The sequence below is a fragment of the Panthera uncia genome, chromosome B4 (assembly GCF_023721935.1).
Source record: "Panthera uncia isolate 11264 chromosome B4, Puncia_PCG_1.0, whole genome shotgun sequence".
Classification (NCBI taxonomy): domain Eukaryota; kingdom Metazoa; phylum Chordata; class Mammalia; order Carnivora; family Felidae; genus Panthera; species Panthera uncia.
Window position 1 is genome coordinate 124,359,941 of NC_064809.1, and position 17,919 is coordinate 124,377,859.

General features: G+C 46.4%; 2 protein-coding genes across 2 annotated transcripts in view; one reads left to right on the forward strand and one right to left on the reverse strand.

Annotated features, from left to right (window-relative positions):
• Nucleotides 1–12,641, forward strand: part of TIMP3 (TIMP metallopeptidase inhibitor 3) — a 59,572-nt gene extending 46,931 nt beyond the window's left edge. Inside the window, exons 3-5 of the mRNA XM_049627525.1 lie at nucleotides 6,687–6,798; nucleotides 7,505–7,626; nucleotides 8,711–12,641. Coding sequence (XP_049483482.1) covers nucleotides 6,687–6,798; nucleotides 7,505–7,626; nucleotides 8,711–8,908 — 432 coding nt within the window. The 3' untranslated portion in view covers nucleotides 8,909–12,641. The remainder of the gene's footprint in view (nucleotides 1–6,686; nucleotides 6,799–7,504; nucleotides 7,627–8,710) is intronic.
• SYN3 (synapsin III) overlaps nucleotides 1–17,919 on the reverse strand; it is a 419,352-nt gene that overhangs the window by 287,500 nt on the left and 113,933 nt on the right. Inside the window, exon 5 of the mRNA XM_049627527.1 lies at nucleotides 14,923–15,012. Coding sequence (XP_049483484.1) covers nucleotides 14,923–15,012 — 90 coding nt within the window. The remainder of the gene's footprint in view (nucleotides 1–14,922; nucleotides 15,013–17,919) is intronic.

Genomic DNA, 17,919 nt, shown 5'->3' on the forward strand with positions numbered 1-17,919 from the left:
CAGGACCAGACACGCATCAGGGACTTGGTAGATGTTTATCCATCTAATGGAGAAATGAGGGTGGGACTCTACTGGCCTGAAAACTCCCCAGAGGAGACAAGCCTTTGAGCCCCAGGGTAGAACTGAATGAGAGTAGTGATAGCCTGTGGGGGTACCCAACCATTCTGGAGGCAGACCTCCAGGCCTCGTTATTCCTGCGTCCTGAGGCCTGAGGTTTGATGTACTAAGTTTGTGGAACCTGTTGCTTTCGATTCAACTTTGGAAACATCCACAGCCTTCTGGTTATGTAATGTCCAGAGTCAGCCCTGGCTAGGTGCCCTTGGCTGCCCAAGCCTGGTCATGGGACCAGCTTATGTCTTCAGATGGCCATGGGGAGAGAAGAGTGGGGGGGGTGGGGGGGAACCAACGAGATCAATAACAACCAAAGAAACCCCCCTGTATAGCCCCCGGCAGCCAGTGAGCAAACGCCGAAGCATGTTAGGCAAAGCAGAGGTTCAGGAAACACCCCCCTCCTGCTCTGGAACAATCCATCACATTGTGGACGCTCTGTGGCCAGCAGATCTGAGGGAAAAGCTGGGAGGCAGTGGTTCCTAAGCTTGCCCAGCTTCCCCACTTCCTTCAGGGCCCGGATGCCAGGGTGATGAGAGGCCCTTCCTGTGGGCAAAATGTCCCACTTCCCCCTGGCTGGTGCCAGGCCGGCCTCTGTGGGGTGTTCAGAGGCCAAGTTACATTTGTTCACCCATCAGCTTCAGAGCACACACTCACTCCCGGGCTGGTGGCGTCACACTGTCCATTCACTATCCTTCACCCAGGTTCATGGAACCAGGGTGCTAGACATGGGAAAGTAAAATTCCTTGTTTTACTTCTGACACAGGCTCAGAGGGAAATGACTTGCCCAGTCATGCATTTAATTAAAGACAGATCTGGTTCCCAAGCTAAGGTGTTGGGATTCCTTCCCAATCCTGTGTGTTCTTTACATGACTCCTCAAATCTCCCTGCCATGTCGCTTTGATCATTGATCACTGTCTAATGCCTTTTCATTAACTCTGCCCCTCCTACCAGCCCAATATTAGATTACTCCTGGAAGGGTCACTGCCCTTCTATCCTGAGAGGCCACTGAATTCTGTTGGTCTCCAGGTAGCAGTTGGCTAATCAGGTGTGGGATGTAGGAACTGGAGTAGTTCATCCAACTGTCCCTCACCGCTCCCCCTGCCTTCTCACCTCTCTCTGTGCTGAACACTATGCTTCAGGCCTGGGATACAAAGATAATGTTTGTTATAACGAAAATAAGACTCTATTCAAATAACATGCTTTGAATATTTACTATGTACCCGGCATTCTGCTAAGCCTTTGCATGGATCAGTCCTCACAACAGCCCTGTGAAGCAGACACACATTTTTCTCTATTTTACAGGTGAGATAACTGATACTTAGAAAGGTCATGTAATAGTCAAGTTCATACCACTAGAAAGTGGCAGACTGGAGGGAAGCTATAGAGCCTTTGCCAACAAGGAGATTATAGAACAGCCGAGCTGCATTCATCACTCCTGCCCACCCCCACCCCAGTTGTATGTAGTTCCCCCAGGGAACAAAAAGACGTTAGCTTGGCTTTGTCATTTATCTTCCAGCAGTGTAGCTCTTGACTTGCAACATCCTGCAAAGGGTGTACTGAAAACTCTTTGTAGGAGGGAAGGAGGAGAGGCCAGGGAGGCAAGCCTGCATGAGTTTTGGCACTGGTCCCTGGGTGGCTTTGTTCTAGTGGATTAGAGAGTCTACCCCAGAGAGTCAGACGGGGTGAGCCAGGGCTCCCTTAGAGCAGGACTGAAGGAACTCTGAGAACGTGAGAATTTGAGCCATCCTGTCTAACCTCTCTCTTCTGTCTCAGAGTTCCCACCCCCTCCCCTGGAACTTCTTACACAGATGAAAGGCAGGCAGACCATCTCCCATATGCTAATTCCAGAACCTCTGGTCCCACTTTGCAGGCCCCTCTTGAGTGTGCAGAGACCCACAGGTGTGTGTGGGGGGGGAGCGTTTGAATGTTAAGGGGGCTTACTGCAAGCCTAAGGTTGGAGATTAGCTGGAGCAGAGGCACTGGGCTGTAGTGCAAAGGTGGAAGTTTCCAGAATTGGTCACTCTAATCTATAGGGACCTTATCTCCCATCAGGACCATGAGAAAGCGGTCTGCTTTGCCAGGAGCTGCAGTCTGTACAGTGGAGACATGCTCCCAGGCTGGCACAGCGGGGGACAGCACGTGGGGAACATTATGTCCCAGCTGGTCCCGGGAGGGTCCCATGGGGAGGCCCACTGGTCATGTGCTTTGCATGTCCTGACTCTGGGCAGGACAGATTTGCTGGGCAATTGGAATGCTTGGCCCCTGGGGACTTCCTTCCTTCAGTGGTCTGTCTAATCAAATGAGCACTATAGCAAGGTCTCGCCTTTGAAGCTCCAGCTGGAAGCCTCTCTGACCCTCCAGCCCACAGGGAACTGTTCTCTTCTCAATGCCTGTAACTCTTTCTGGTCTGGGTCTCTCGTCCAGCCCTCAGCAGAGACTGCCTGCATTGTCATGTGCTCTGCCCCCCACCCCTTGCTAGACAGCCTGTTCTGTAAGAGAAAGGCTGTACACTTGGTATCTCAGTCAAGCATCTAATGTCTCTGAAACTCAGGTTCTTGGTCTGCAAAGGAGAATAAGTTGTGGGTTGAAAGGAGTTCATGATGTAAGACAGCACCCAGCACAGTTCTCATCTCTGGCAGCCAAGCCAGAATTATTTGACATAGTGATGACATTTCATGCTGTCAATGTAGAGTGAAGAGCAGGCATTCCATAAGAAATACTCAAAGCCCCCCAGATCCAGAAACTTCTTTCTTACATTATTTGTCTCTTTACCCCAAGGGAAGCTAACTTCTTAGAACTTTTGTGTACATACTACCAAGAGGGGAGGCCCAGAGGCTCATAGAGTCCAATGTGGTGTGTGTCTACACACAATAGAACATTATTCAGCCTTAAAAAAGGATATCTTTTCATTTTGACAACATGGATGAACCTGGAGGACATTACGCTAAGTGAAATAAGCCAGACACAGAAAGACAAATAGAGCATAATCTCACTTTTATGTGGAATCTAAAAAAGCTGAACTCACAGTTGAACCTCTCACAGAAGCAGAGTAGAATGCTGGTCACTAGGGGCTGGGGGTTGGTGGAGATGGGGAAAAATGTTGGTTAAAGGGTACAGACTTTCCGTTCTGTAGGATGAATAAGTTCTGGAGATCTGATTACAGCATGGTGACTGTAGTTAATAATACCAGATTGAGGGGCACCTGGGTGGCTCAGTCGGTTAAGTGACTGACTCTTAGTTTCAGCTCAGGTCATGATCTCATGCTTTCATGGGTTCAGGCCCCACATCGGGCTCTGTGTTGGCAGTGTGGAGACTGCTTGGGATTTTCTCTCTCCCCCTTTCTCTCTCACCATCGCTGCCTCTGTCTCTCCCAAAGTAAATAAACGTTAAAAATAATAATAGCAATACCAGATTGAATACTAGAAATTTGCTAAGAAAACAGATCTTAAGTGTTCTCACACACACACAAAAGGTAACTATGGGAGGTGAGGGATGTGTTAATTATCCTGATTGTGGTAACTATTTCACAATGTATACATACATCAAAACAGCCTGTTGTATACCTTAAATATATGCATTTTTATTTGTTGATCATACCTCACTAAAGCTGGAGAGAGAGAGAAAGAAAGAGAGAGAGAGAGAGAGAGAGAGAGAGAGAAAGAGAGAGAGAGAGAGAACAACCTGCCTAGTCTGAAGTTCAATCCAGCTTTAAATCTCTGCTTTAAAAGATAAGGTTGGGCAAAGAGCCATGGAAAGAAGAGGAACAAACCTTTCCCTCTGCTGATAGAAATTTCAGTAGAACTAGTTTTAAGCTAACTTTTAGTGAATAATGTGCACCAAGCACGATTCTAAGTCATTTAATTCTCAAAAACATTTTATGGAGTAATACGTTACCCCATTTTACAGGTGAAGAAACTGAGACCCAAAGAGGTAAAGTAGCTTTCCAAATGGCTAATAAGTGGCAGAGACAAGAATCAGACTGGCTGTCTGTCTCCAGAACCAGAGTTTACCATTAATCCTCCAGTGCTTTGACTGGATTTGATTACCTTTAACATCTTTTCCAATTCTCAGATTCTCTGATACTCTGATTGCAGGACACTACAAATGTATTACAGTCTTCCTAAACTTGCCAAACCAATTCTCAGTCTCTATGCATATAGACCTAATGATACTTTTGGGATCAATATTTAGGTCAAGAGGGGATCATTATAAAGAAAAGATAACGAAATGAATACCATCTGCCTTTACCATATTGTCACACTCAAAAGTGACGCTAAGTGGCAGTGCTGTGTCTGTCAGACCCAATCACTTACGATGTAGTAAAGTTCTGATACTGCATGCAAGTGCTACAAGCCCTGTTAAAATCAAGATTCCTTCAAATTCCAAAGGAGTGAGAACTGGGCAGCTGAAGTCACTGGACCCTAGACAGGGACTGATCCTTGCTCATAAAGCAGAAAGGAGATGAAGGGGAAATACCAACAAGGATGTACTGAGGCTCTGATGGCCTTGGGTCTGCAATATCTCAGAGCGAGGACTAAGTTGAAACATTTGCCAGGAACTCAAAGAACATCCACACCAGAGGAGAAGCTGATGGGCACAGGGGGAGTGCAGGGAATGTTCTTGGAAGGCCACACTGGATGGCATGCACACAGCAGTGCTCTTAAGCATGGTTCCTGTTAAAGCCAGAGAGGCACCATCCATCACTGAGGAAGTGGGGGGTACGATCTGACCCGCCCTGCTCCCCCACGGCATAATTGAAAACTGAGTGTGGACAGCACTTCTCACAGTGCTTGGCTGCGTTTCCTCGTTCAGCTGGTGAGCCTCACGGGAGAAGAGGGCTAAAAGAGAGGCCAGGTAAATTAAAACCATCTGCACTGATGGTTGCACACAATTAGGGCAGCGTTCCCCTTAAAAAGGCAGAGGCTCCCAAACTCTGTGGGTCCAACAGACACTCTATGACGGTGGAGGTCCTTGTGGACCACCTACCCCCACCATCCAGTCCCCACTTAATAGAAAGTAAGGAGAAAACCCGGCCCATTAGTACAAATGGGAGGCACTTAGATGAGACACCAATGAGGCGATGTCTAGCTTTTTATTAATTACCATAAGTAAATTAATAACGCATGCCAGGAGCTAAAGGAGAGACGTTGTCCTGTTGTAAACCCCTGGAGACCACCAGCCATCCAGGGCCTGTGTGCTCTGAGAGCTGGGAGGATAATGGGATTGGGCAACACCTCGCTGCCCCCTTCTACCTTCACCCACTCACACAGTTAACAGAGATTCCTTGACAGATCTGAACCCATGTAAGACTCGTGGCCATGACCTGGAATCACCAAGTGGGTCCAGCCTCGTTACGGTCATACCAGTGGCTCTGAGCACATGCACATAAAGGAGGTGCAACAGCCATAAATAGCATTTGCCTGTATCAGAGGCCCTTGGGCATGACTCTGTGAGGCCACAGGAAGAGAGACCATAGGATAATGGTTAAGAGCATGGGCTCTGGAGCAGATGTGCCCATCTGGAGTCCTGCTTCTGCCATTTGCCAACCATAAGGCCTTAGATTAGCCGCTTAACCTGCCTGGGGCCCAGGATCCTCACCTATAAAATGGGCATAAATAGTTCCTGTCTCATGGGGACGTTATGGGGGTTAATATTAGAGTGGGATTTCTCAACTTTGGTACCACTGATATTTGGGGCCAGATAACTCTTTGCTGCAGGGGCTATCCCATGCATTACAGGATATTTAAGAGCATTCCGGGCCTCTTCCCACAGACGCCCGTAGCAGCCACACCCCCTCCCGTTTGTGACAATCAAAAATGTCTCCAGACACTGTCAGATGTCTCCTGAGGTGGGGATAAAACTGCCTCCAGTTGAGAACCGCCGTCTTAGAGGATGTTGTAGATAAAAATGGCCAGATATCAGCATTTTCATACAGTTCAACTTAACAATTATAAAGTGTTTAGTTTAAAAATCTAGAAATTTTGTATACATGTTTATAGGCTTTGCCTTGGGTAAAGGAAACCAGTGCTTTCAACAGATGCTCAGAAAGATAAAAGCATGGAGAACCCTGGCCCTGAGTTCAACTTCCATCAACCAAACACAATTTCTGAGTCCTTGTCTGTAAAATGGGTACAAGAATGCCTACCTCTTTGGGTTCTTAGGAGGAGACAGTGAGGGGAATGTAAATGGAATGCTTTTATACACTGAAAAATGTCATGGAGGTGTCATCAGAATGCTGGCCATCTGCCTTTTCGGAACGTGGGGGTCAAGGTTGGTGAGGTGGGCAAGGACCCCTTTCACAGCAAATTGTATGGATTTCTAGAAAGGTTTGGGATCTGAGAAGAGCATATGTCTGGTGCGGTGCTGTGGGTGTGTTGAAACGGGAGGTGTGACTGGCTGTATGGGAAGGTTTCTCCAGGATGGCACCACCGTGGCTCAGACAAGAGGAGGAGAAATGGCTGGGGAGGTCAGTGGCCACACGATAGTGGATTAAGGGAGTCAGATTCCCATAGAACAAATGACAGCAGGCTCTCCGAGCCCTGGTCCTGCTCTCATGACGTTCCTTCTGCCCACAGATGTACCGAGGCTTCACCAAGATGCCCCACGTGCAGTACATCCACACAGAAGCTTCTGAAAGTCTCTGTGGCCTCAAGCTAGAAGTCAACAAGTACCAGTACCTGCTGACAGGTAACAGCCAACTCTAGCATTTAGGTCAGGGTTTGGCCAAGGTCCAGCAGTCCTTCACTTCAGAAGGCTAGAGAAGGAGTGATTGACCCAGAAGTGTCCTTAGGACTTTGGCTTTTCACCCAATGAATTATAAGGACTGTCTGGTGTTGAGTGCACTTGGCTTGGCCTATGGTAGGAGCTCAAGGCTCTACACTGAGCTGGGTTTTAGTGTGGACGCCACCACCGGCCCTGTGACGGAAACGGAGTTTTGTCTAGTTTGACACATTCTCAGCTTTACTATATAAATCAAAAGGGATTGCTAGGACCTGTTCCTCTATACCCCCACAGTCAACCTATTTATTAGGTCTGTTTGTGAAAGTTACCCACCTACAGGCAGTCAGTGTAGGAAAGGAAAAAACAAGAACAAAACCAAGAAACCACTGATGGGGACGGGAAGGGTTGATTTCCGTCCCAACTCTAGGGCTTCATGGGTTTAAGAAGCAAGTCATTTAACCTCTCTGAGCTTTGTTTTCCCCACCTGGGAAATGGGGACACAGTTTTCCCTAAAACGTATCAGGAAGGATGAAGTAAAATCACAGGATTGGAAAGTATTTAGCACAGTACCTGGTCTAAGGTGGGTTCTCAGTAGGTGAGAATTCTTTCTCACCAGCCCTGTGGCTGGGCTCTGGACACAACAACTCTCCTCTTGTCCTCTTTCCTCCTCTAGGCCGCGTCTACGACGGTAAGATGTACACAGGACTGTGCAACTTCGTGGAGAGGTGGGACCAGCTCACCCTCTCCCAGCGCAAGGGGCTCAACTACCGGTATCACCTGGGTTGTAACTGCAAGGTAATCCCTGGAGAGGGCAGGCAGGGGAGGTGCTGGCTCACGGCCCCCAGAAACATCAGTTCCTGCTGTACTGGGCACTGGGCCCTTGTGCTGAGAAGGGTCTGCATGTCGGGCCAGAGCAGAAGGTCGGGTGTGAACAGGGGTGGTGAGGAATGTTGCCCCCTGGCTGAGTGGTGAAGAAGGTGGGGGAAGAATGCCTTTCTGCTATAATCTGTCCACCCGAGGCTGCCCACTTGGCAGCAGCTGGGGCATGAGGACTCTTCAGTGTCCCTGGCCTCTCCTGTGGCTCAAGGTTGTGGCAGGTACCAGATCCTTATAGTGGCAGGTCCTGCAAGCAGTCCCAAGTGAGTTCACCAGGGCAGCTGCCTCACTGATGGGCAAGCTGGCACAGGACTACTGATACCAAATGCTGCAGAAGGTCTAACCAGGGCCAATTCCTTGACTCAAGCACAGAGTTCATGCCACGGCACACAGCCTGCCTGCTGTGGGAGGGAGCTGGGCAGTTCTCTCACTGAACTCTCACAACTTTGTGTAGTGTTTATTACTACTATGCTCATTTTGCAGATAAGAAAATAGAGGCTCAGGGAGCTTAAGTAACAAGCCCTAGGTCACACAGCTCCCCGATTTCACACAGCTCATGTGATTTCTAGTCGATGGCAGCTAGATGCCCAAAGTTTATGCTTTAATCTTTCTAATTCCTCAGTTTCCACAACAGCTGAGATCTCTCATCCTTGCTTGTTACCACTTGAGAAAGAAGAGTTTTCTCAAATGTCTAGTTCCACCACTTTCTGGCTGTGTAAATCAGAGCAAGTTCCTTAACCTCTCTGAGCCTCTGGTTCCTTATCTGTAAAGGGAGATAGATCTGTTATGAGAACTAAAGAGAATAGCATAGAAGCACTTAGCAGGATATCTGGTACACAGTGGCACTCGGTAGGTGTTAGTGGGTGTTACTTACATTATTTTCACCAAGGGACTGATGTGGCTGGGCTCCACCTGCAGTGCTCTGAATCCAGACTGGAGCAAGCATCAGGACTGGGGCCACCATAGCAGAGCCCACCAACCTTTGGCTGTTATCTAATTGCAGATCAAATCCTGCTACTACCTGCCTTGCTTTGTGACCTCCAAGAACGAGTGCCTCTGGACCGATATGCTCTCCAATTTCGGCTACCCTGGCTACCAGTCCAAACACTATGCCTGCATCCGGCAGAAGGGTGGTTACTGCAGCTGGTACCGAGGATGGGCGCCCCCGGACAAAAGCATCATCAATGCCACAGACCCCTGAGCACCAGACCCTTCCCCACCCTTCCCTCCCTTCCCGCTGAGCTTCCCTCGGACACTAACTCTTCCCAGATGATGACAATGACATTAGTGCCTGTTTTCTTGCAAATTTAGCACTTCGAACACTTAAGGAAAAGTCTATGCTGTCATATGGAGTTTATTTGGAACCATCCTCCTGGCCCCACCCTGCCCCTTTTTGGTTTTGACATCACCCATTTCCACGCGGGAATTTTTGGTGCCATGCCAGAAAGAATGAGGAATGCACACTCCTCTTCTTCGTGATGATATAATCTATTTTTTTAGGAAAACAGAAACCGAAAAACTACCCCATTTGGGCATTGTAACACCTACCCCTCTCTCTTCTCCCCCACCTCACCATCTCCCAGACCCGCTTCCCTCGACCCTTGTCCTCCATCCCAGTACATAAAAGACACAGACAAGGAAGTTGCTGAAAGGTCAACTGTTTCAGGATGAGTCCAGGGCAGCAAGCAGATAGACTCAAGGTACGCAGAAGACCATATACACTGAGGAGATGCTACTGCATTGTCCAACCAGACTATGTCTGTCTGTGTCTGCATGTAAGAGTGAGGGAGGGAAGGAAGAAACTGCAGGAGAGGGTCTGAGAGGGTGCAGCACACTCAATTCCCCCCAGCCCAGTGATGCTGGGGTTGACCAGATGTTTCTGAGTCCGGCAAGCAGCCAGGACAGAATAACAGAACTTTCTTAGTTGATGAAGACTTAAACATCTGCCTGAGGTCAGGAGGCAATTTGCCTGCCTTGTACAAAAGCTCAGGTGAAAGACTGAGATGAATGTCTTTCCTCTCTCTATCTCCCACAAGACTTCCTCCTGGAAAACTCTGGTAGATTTGGCCGGGAGCTTGCCTTTATGTAAATCGGAGGAATACACACATCGTACACTATCCACAGATATAGTCAAGTAGAGCTGGGTAGAGAATACTATTTCCAAAGTAGGGTTTAGCTCACCTAGGGGGATGTGTTTGTATACACATTTGCATATACCCACACGGGGACATAAGCTAATTTTTTACAGGACACAGAATTCTGTTCAATGCTGTTAAATATGCCAGTAGTATAATCTCTTCTATTTTGTTGTCGTTGCTTGTTTGAAGAAAATCATGACATTCCAAGTTGACTTTTTTTTCATTTTAATTAAAATTTGAAATTCTGAACACCCTCGACATCCCTTTAACTGGGGTCATCTGACCTCTGTCCCTCTCCTTTTCTCCTGCTTCATGTTTGGGGCCTTCATTTAACTGCCTTACTGGCTTGGCTCAGATGAGAAATGAGAGTTAGTGTGGGTCAGGGGCCTGGGCACAGGAGGGAAAGCTGCCTTGGCTAATCCACTTTCCTGGATTTTGGGACAGCCTGCTCTTCTCCCAGCTCACTGGTGGGCGAACACCATCTCCTGAGGTCCTCACCTCATGGGATTAAAATCGGTGGTCACTAGGGAAGCCTGACTCTGCAATCAGCTGTAGGGTTTTTGTTGTGTTTTTGTTTTGTTTGTTTTTTTTTTTTTTTGAAATAAAACTATAATATAAGTTCTCTGATTAAATAAAATTATTTTCAGTTTAAGTGTTGAAAGTGAGATGCCAAGAGTAGGTGATAATGGATATTTCACGGAGTTGGGGGTGGTAGGATGGTGACATTTAACATGATCACTCTGTCTCTTCTTTCAGATTATGGCTATTTTCCTCTTAGTATTTGTATCTTCAGTTCATTCCACTTTAGGAAACAAAGCTGCCAATTGAAACAGGATTTAAAAAAAGAAGCAGACAACACATTGTGATGTCTTGCACACACACAGACACACACACACGGACACACACACATGCAAATACCCAGGCAAGGTATTTGGCAGAACTCCTGAGTGGGAAGGCAGTGCAGGCATCCAGTTTCCATGGTATTCATTGGATTATCTTGTACCTTTCACCCTATGGTCATGCCATTTGGCAGGTGGGAAACGGGAGGCTTTGCCCTCTCAATGCAGCTGTGTAAGCAAAAGGAGCTGAGGTCAGCGGACCAGTGGTCTTTAAAGGGTAAGCCCAAGTCCTTGGTGTTCTGAGATTTTCTTGATTTCAACCTCCAAGTCTTACAAGATGGAACCCCTGACCCAACCACACAAGTGCCCTCTCACAATTGGACATCAGCATCCCCTCTATGAAGCATTGGCCATTCTTGGTCCTTCATGGGGTCACCTCCACTCACGCAAGGAGGGACCTGGGGTGAGGCCTGAGCATGAATCATCTGAAGTTTCCCTGTAGAAATGTTGGTGGAACCACAGTCCCATCTGTCAGGCCCTGTCAAAGAGAATAGCAGGTCCTGGGCAAAGAAGGGTCCTTTGCAAAGCGATGTTGGCAGAGGGCGGTTTTTGAGCTTTCTATAAGCTATAGCTTTGTTTATTTCACCTGTTCACTTACTGTATAATTTAAAGTCATTTATGTAGCTGAGACACTTCCGTATTTCAATCATATCGTGAGCGTTTTATTTTGCTAAATCTTGTGTCATGTGTAGGCTTTAATATGTGTACATTGTGTTTAAGAGAAAAAAAAAATGAAACCCACATGCCGCCATTTTCCTGAATCAAATTCTAAAGTGGAATGGAGGGTAAAATACTTCTACTGTGCAGGCAGCTAGACTGGCGAACTGGAGAAATGAGAAGGAACTACCACTTGACACTAATCCCTCCTCCTCCCCATCAGAAAGCATCCCAGTGCTTTCTGGAGTAGGAAGGAGGAGGGAAAACAGCAAGTACATCCATGTCCTTGCTCTGTATCAACTGGCACTGGGCAGTCTGCTGGTCATTCCCATTCTTTTTCCCCCCTTATTTTTGACCACTCAATTGGGAAGCCATGATTTCTTCTAAAAACCCAGGGCCATGGGAGCTGTGATTCCAAGACCTCTTGGCCTCATCTGGCCATCTCTTCTGCCTCCCTATCCAGAAAGCATTATACCTGGGGCTCTCTCCTCTCAGACCTGTGCTCCATCTGTCTGGGTAGATAATACCAGAGACTCCCATCCTTTACCATCACCCAGCTCCAGACCTACATCATGGCAGTCATGGTACAGCCCATGAATATCATTTTTCATATGATGGTTCTTGAACAGTTAAAGAAACAAATGATTTATTGGAACAGCTCTGTCTCAGAAACACTGTGGCCCCTAGGAGACAAGTACCCTCCCCTGCCCAGCCTTTCATCTTGTGTTTGATGATCATCAGTATGGATTACCCCAAGATGGCACCCAAGAGTTTGGCTCCTGGCTACCAAAAGTAAAAATATCACTACAGTAGTTTTACACAAGGAAAACACTTTAAAAATCTGATGATAGAAGCAAAACAAAGTGTGAGAATGTAGGGGAGGTGGATATCAACAGCCTCCAAAAATTAGCATTTGGGAGACATGAGGAGGGAAAGAATTTAAGACCGGTTCGTGCTCTCGGGGGAAGGGCTTCACAGATCCTCCCATGCCCTCACCTTTCCCCTTAGCCAGTCTGCTGTCCTGAGACCCAGAAGTGATGGAGAGAAACCAACCAGAGAAAACCCTGTCTGGAAGGAATGTATTTGTTGCTAAATTTTGTAGCACTGTTTACAGTTTTCCTCCATGTTATTTATGAATTTTATATTCCGTGAATGTATATTGTCTGTAATGTTGCATAATGTTCACTTTTTATAGTGTGTCCTTTATTCTAAACAGTAAAATGGTTTTATTTCTATCACACACCTGTAGTCCCTTGCCTCCTTATATCCTGACTGCCACTGGGGGTAATATAGACAGCAGAGGGCCTTGGAAGCTGGTCCCACCTGTCCTGGCTGCAGGCAAATGAACATTCCCCTCCCTTCATTCACTTCTAGGGCTTGAGCCCACCCTGCCCCAGTCCTTTCCCAAGGTAGGAGCAGGCATTCTAGATTTCCCCCCAACTGCTAATCCAGCACTGACCTTGCTCCCTGTTTCTATGGCCAGGGTTCTCCATAGCTCTACAGAATCTGGATTCCTGTCGAATTAACTATTAGTAGTTCAAGTATTCCCAGACTGGAGCCCTGACTTGGCTTTCCCTGTTTTCATCTAAGAATCTCACACCATGAAACTGAGAGGGGAAGGTTGCAAACATCAGTGCCTGATGCCAAACACCTGCCTGAAATTCCAAGTATGGCTTGGCCTAGTTGGAAATGCTAGGAACTCGAGAGGTCCCACTATAGCCATGAGCCCCTCCCAGAGCTTACAGCTGGACCTGTCATCCTCAATGAGTTGGGTTGGCTGCAGACCCCTCACCCAACTTTCATCCCATTGTTGACAATGATCCAGGGTATAGCTTTTGCCCCTATTTCAAGCTAATCTACTTTGATCACCTATCATATATCAGGCACAGCACTCTACACACATGATTGCATTAAATTTCCACAACCCAATGAGTTTGTCCCACTATCATCCATAGTTTTTAGCTGAGGAAGCCAAGACTCAGATTAACTCATTGCTCAAGACCTAGTATGCTGGCAGACTAGGATTTAAATTAATTCCGGTTTGATGATAATCCCTGAATTTTCTCTATAGTGTTCATACTTTGTTGGAATATGCCAGGTTCCACTTACCTTTCTTTTTTTTTAAATTTTATTAATTTATTTTGAAAGAGAGACAGAGAGAGAAGGAGAGAGAGAATCCCAAGCAGGCTCCACACTGTCAGCGCGAGCCTAACTCAGGGCTTGGACCCACAAACTGCAAGATGATGACCTGAGCCAAAGTTGAACACTTAACCGACTGAACCACCCAGGCGTCCCTCCACTTACCCTTCTTATTCCAACCAGCATATCTTGGATTCTATGACTCTCATTGGATCAGATAGAAGGGAAAGATAATCAATGGAAAAACCTCTCTGCCTGTTTAGACTGCCCCCACCTGGGGCCTGCAGTCCTACCACTCGTGTGGTAGAATTTCCAGGTCAGCAGCCTGAGCGGGGGATTCTACGAACAGGCCAGTCCCCAGCTGGGACATTCGGATACCTTTTTTTTTTTTTTTTTTTTTTAATTTTTTTTTCAACGTTTTTTATTTATTTTTGGGACAGAGAGAGACAGAGCATGAACGCGGGAGGGGCAGAGAGAGAGGGAGACACAGAATCGGAAACAGGCTCCAGGCTCCGAGCCATCAGCCCAGAGCCTGACGCGGGGCTCGAACTCACAGACCGCGAGATCGTGACCTGGCTGAAGTCGGACGCTTAACCGACTGCGCCACCCAGGCGCCCCCGGATACCTTTTTAACTACACTGTTGCCCAAGATTCACATTCCTTACATGGCAAGCATGGGGACATGGCCCTGCATTCCTTTGACCAGTTTAAGAAGACCACCAAACACACAAGCAGATATATCACAGGCTATTTCCAGCTGCCCAGAACTCTTTCCACCCAACTTCTTTTGGTTGTGGGATAAAGAGCTCTCCACCTTTTCAGGAAGATGTCACCCCTCCCACCCAGCTGTCCTATGAATGGGCTCGACCATGTGCTCCAAGCTAAGCTCCAACCACTTCCCAGAGACAACCTCAGGTACATCCATAAGTCAGAAAGCAAAGGGAACACACAAGGAAAGTGCCCTTCGATGATCAATGCAAACAAAATACAACAGCTTTTATCAAAATAAAAGTTGGAACCAGGTTCTGCCCAGGGCTCAAGGGAAACAACATCCAACCTTTGAAACATCTTTTATCTTTATTACCAGCGTTTGGCTCCAAAATGCCAGCTCAAGTTGTCCCCGAATTTGCTGAAAATTCCCAATATCCCAAGGGACGCCATCCACCTTTGTCATTTGTCCTGCTACCTAAAATTTCACCTGAAGACTTTATTCTTTCCCTAAGAAAGCCAGGTATTCTCACAGGACATCACAACTCTTCCTTAGAGCCCAGGCAATCAGGGAGTGGCCCTCAGCCCACTCCTCCATCCAACAGGACTGAAAACATGGACATCTGTTTTCATTCCATATCATTAAGATAATCAGAGTCAAAAAGGGCACTCACCATTGGCTTGTGGTTGGGGAAAAACGTTTGCTCCACAAGTGGGAACTTCTCAGGACCCAGAGAATGGAAGATCTTAATGAGTTGAGAGAACTAGGAGAGAAGAGGAAAGAACATTGGTCAATCTTTGTTATCCAGTATGGTGGAACTTCCCACTTGATCCCAGACCTCCAGTATCAGACTATTCTGAGCTGAGCGGCAGTAGCTGTTCCCTGTTTGCAGGATGAAGACCAGATTCCTTGGCTGGAATCTCATCCTCTCGATTATCTGGTTGCATAGGCCCTTCATTCCTGCCAGGCCGCTGAGTTCAGCTCGCTTACATTTGACGAGCATTTACTACCCCCTCAACATTTCACACAAGCACGACGTGCTGACACCCATGCCATGTCTCCAGCCTGCAAAGCCTTTCTTTCTAGAGAGGTAGTACTACCTAACAGTTTAGGGTGTAGACTCTGGATTCAAATTCTCCACCACTTAACTAGCCCCATAAGCCTGGAAAGTTGCTCCAGGCTTCTGAGCTTCAGTTTCCTCATTTGTAAGTGGAGAAAGCAAGAGATCCAATGTAAGGATTAAATATGCAACGTATTAAAAGCTGTGCCTGGTCCCTAGGAGCACTTGAATGTTAGATATTATTATTTATCATAAATACAGCTGACCCTTGGACAACATGGGTTTGAACTGTGCAGGTCTACTTACATGCAAATTTTTTTTTTTTTTTTGGATAAATACAGTACAGTACTGTAAATGTATTTTCTCTTCCTTATGATTTTCTTAATAACACTTTCTTTTCCCTCACCTACTTTATTGTAAGAATACAACATATAATACATATAATATATGAAGTATGTGTTAATTGAGCATGTATATTATTGGTAAAGTTTCCAGTCAACAGTAGGCTATCAGTAGTTAAGTTTGGGGAGGGGAGTCAAAAGTTATACAGATTTTCAGAGTTGGCATTCCAACTCCTGCATTGTTCTAGGGTCATCTCTGATTTCTCTGTTTTTACAACCATGCTCTTCTCTAGCAGCTCGAGCCGCATCCCTTCCACACCTGGCTCCTTTTGCTTTAACACTTTCTGGTTTCACCATAGAGGTTGCTAACATCTCCAGAGCTGGGTGGTAAGTTTCTGAAAGGCAGGCCTTGAGCTTAAATTTTTCTCCATCAGCCCACACCACCCAGCACCCTTGGGAGCTCATTTTGTTCTTGGCACTGTGCTTTAATATTGGGATAACAAGCTAAGCATGGAAGACCAGGCCTTGAGGGGAGACAACGTGGTCAGATGGTTGAGATAACAATGCCTTGCTGGAGGAAAGCAAGGGGATTGAGAAGCCTAGAAGAGGAACAGAGAAGGGGTCAGGATGACTCCCTGGAGCAGATGACACAGAGAAGATGGAAGGGCACTTCAGGTACACACTGGAGACCCTCAGTGGCTGTCATAGCTGTGGCCCTGGATCCAGGGGACAGTGAGAGAGGAGGATGAAGGGTGATCCATGACAGATCCCTGGGAGCCTTGGAATTTATCCAGAAAGCAAAAGGGAACTCCTGGTGGACATAAGTCGGAAGGGCATGGAAAATTCTGATCAGGATTAAGAATGCTACAATTTGTGGCCTATGGTGGGTGTCCAATGGCTAGAAGGCATGCCAAGTCTTGTACCAGACTTGACTTGGGAGTAAGTCAACACTAATGGCTCAGAGAGAATGGGTAACTTAAGAACTTCCTACAACTAGACTTGGTCTGCAAACTCCTGGGGTATAGTCTGCAGGTGTGATGCAACATGGAGTCCAGTTAGAGGGTTTGAGGGATCTCAGAAATATGAGAAATGATGGAGGATCTCTCAGTTTACAGATAAGGATGCTGAAGTCTAGAGAGAATATGTAACTCTATGATCAAGCACACGAATTTTGGAGATGTCCAGCTCCAGTTTCCTTATCTGTACAATAGAGACATTAGCAAAATCTACTCATCAGGGTGGTTCTAAAGATCAAATATAATATGTATGTTAAGAGTTCAGCATAGCACACAGTGCTACTGAATGGTAGCTGCTACCATCACAATGTCTATGTGGAAAAACAAGGTGGGGGGTGTGGGCTAATGCTATCTAGGTCCCTTTCCAGAATCTGGGATGCCATAGGCCAAAAATCTCAGGGTAGAATAAAGAGACCAGAGCCATGATAGCAGTGGTTAAAAACTATCTATATCTACTAAATTAATGTATATATCCATTCAATAAATATTGAGCGCCAACTCTGCAGAGACCTTGTGGCATTCACTATTTACTGAATGAATATAATAATTGTCACCATGTATTGAGAGTGTACTTTGTGGCAGCCACTTGTATTAACTCACAACCTTACCAGGATGACCCTATTATTATCATCATTTTACAAATATGGAAAATAAACTCAGAGAGATTAAACAAGTTGTTCAAGATGATACAGCTCATAAATTGAGGCTCCTGGAACTAAGGCAATCCGGCTCCAGAGCCCATGTTCTCGACCACTGCCCTCCCACCAGGAGGCCAAGCAGAGGGAAATAAAGGAAGAGACAAGATGGCTTAGAGCTTCACAGAGCACACTACAGTACGTACCCCCAGCCTCCACATTTCCTATCTCCCTACCCTGCTTTATTTTCCCTTTTGAAAATTTTTCAAATTTTCAAAATTTCAAAAATTTTCCCTTATGAACCACTTCTATGACATATTACATATTGGGCATATTTATTAATAGACTGCATGTGCCCCTGGTCACTAGAATATAAGATCCATGGGGCAGGGATTTGGGTCTGATCTGCCCACTGCCATGTTCCTAGGACTTAGAACAGTGCCTGGAACATAGTAGGCATTGAATAAATATTTGTTGCATGAATGAATTACTTTGGTAGGGAAAACAGATAATACACAAAAGAATGGATAAATATATCATACTAGATGGAGATAAGTATTGGGGGGAAATAAAGCAGGGTAAGGGAATTGAGAGTATTTGGGGGAGTGGTATCCTCGG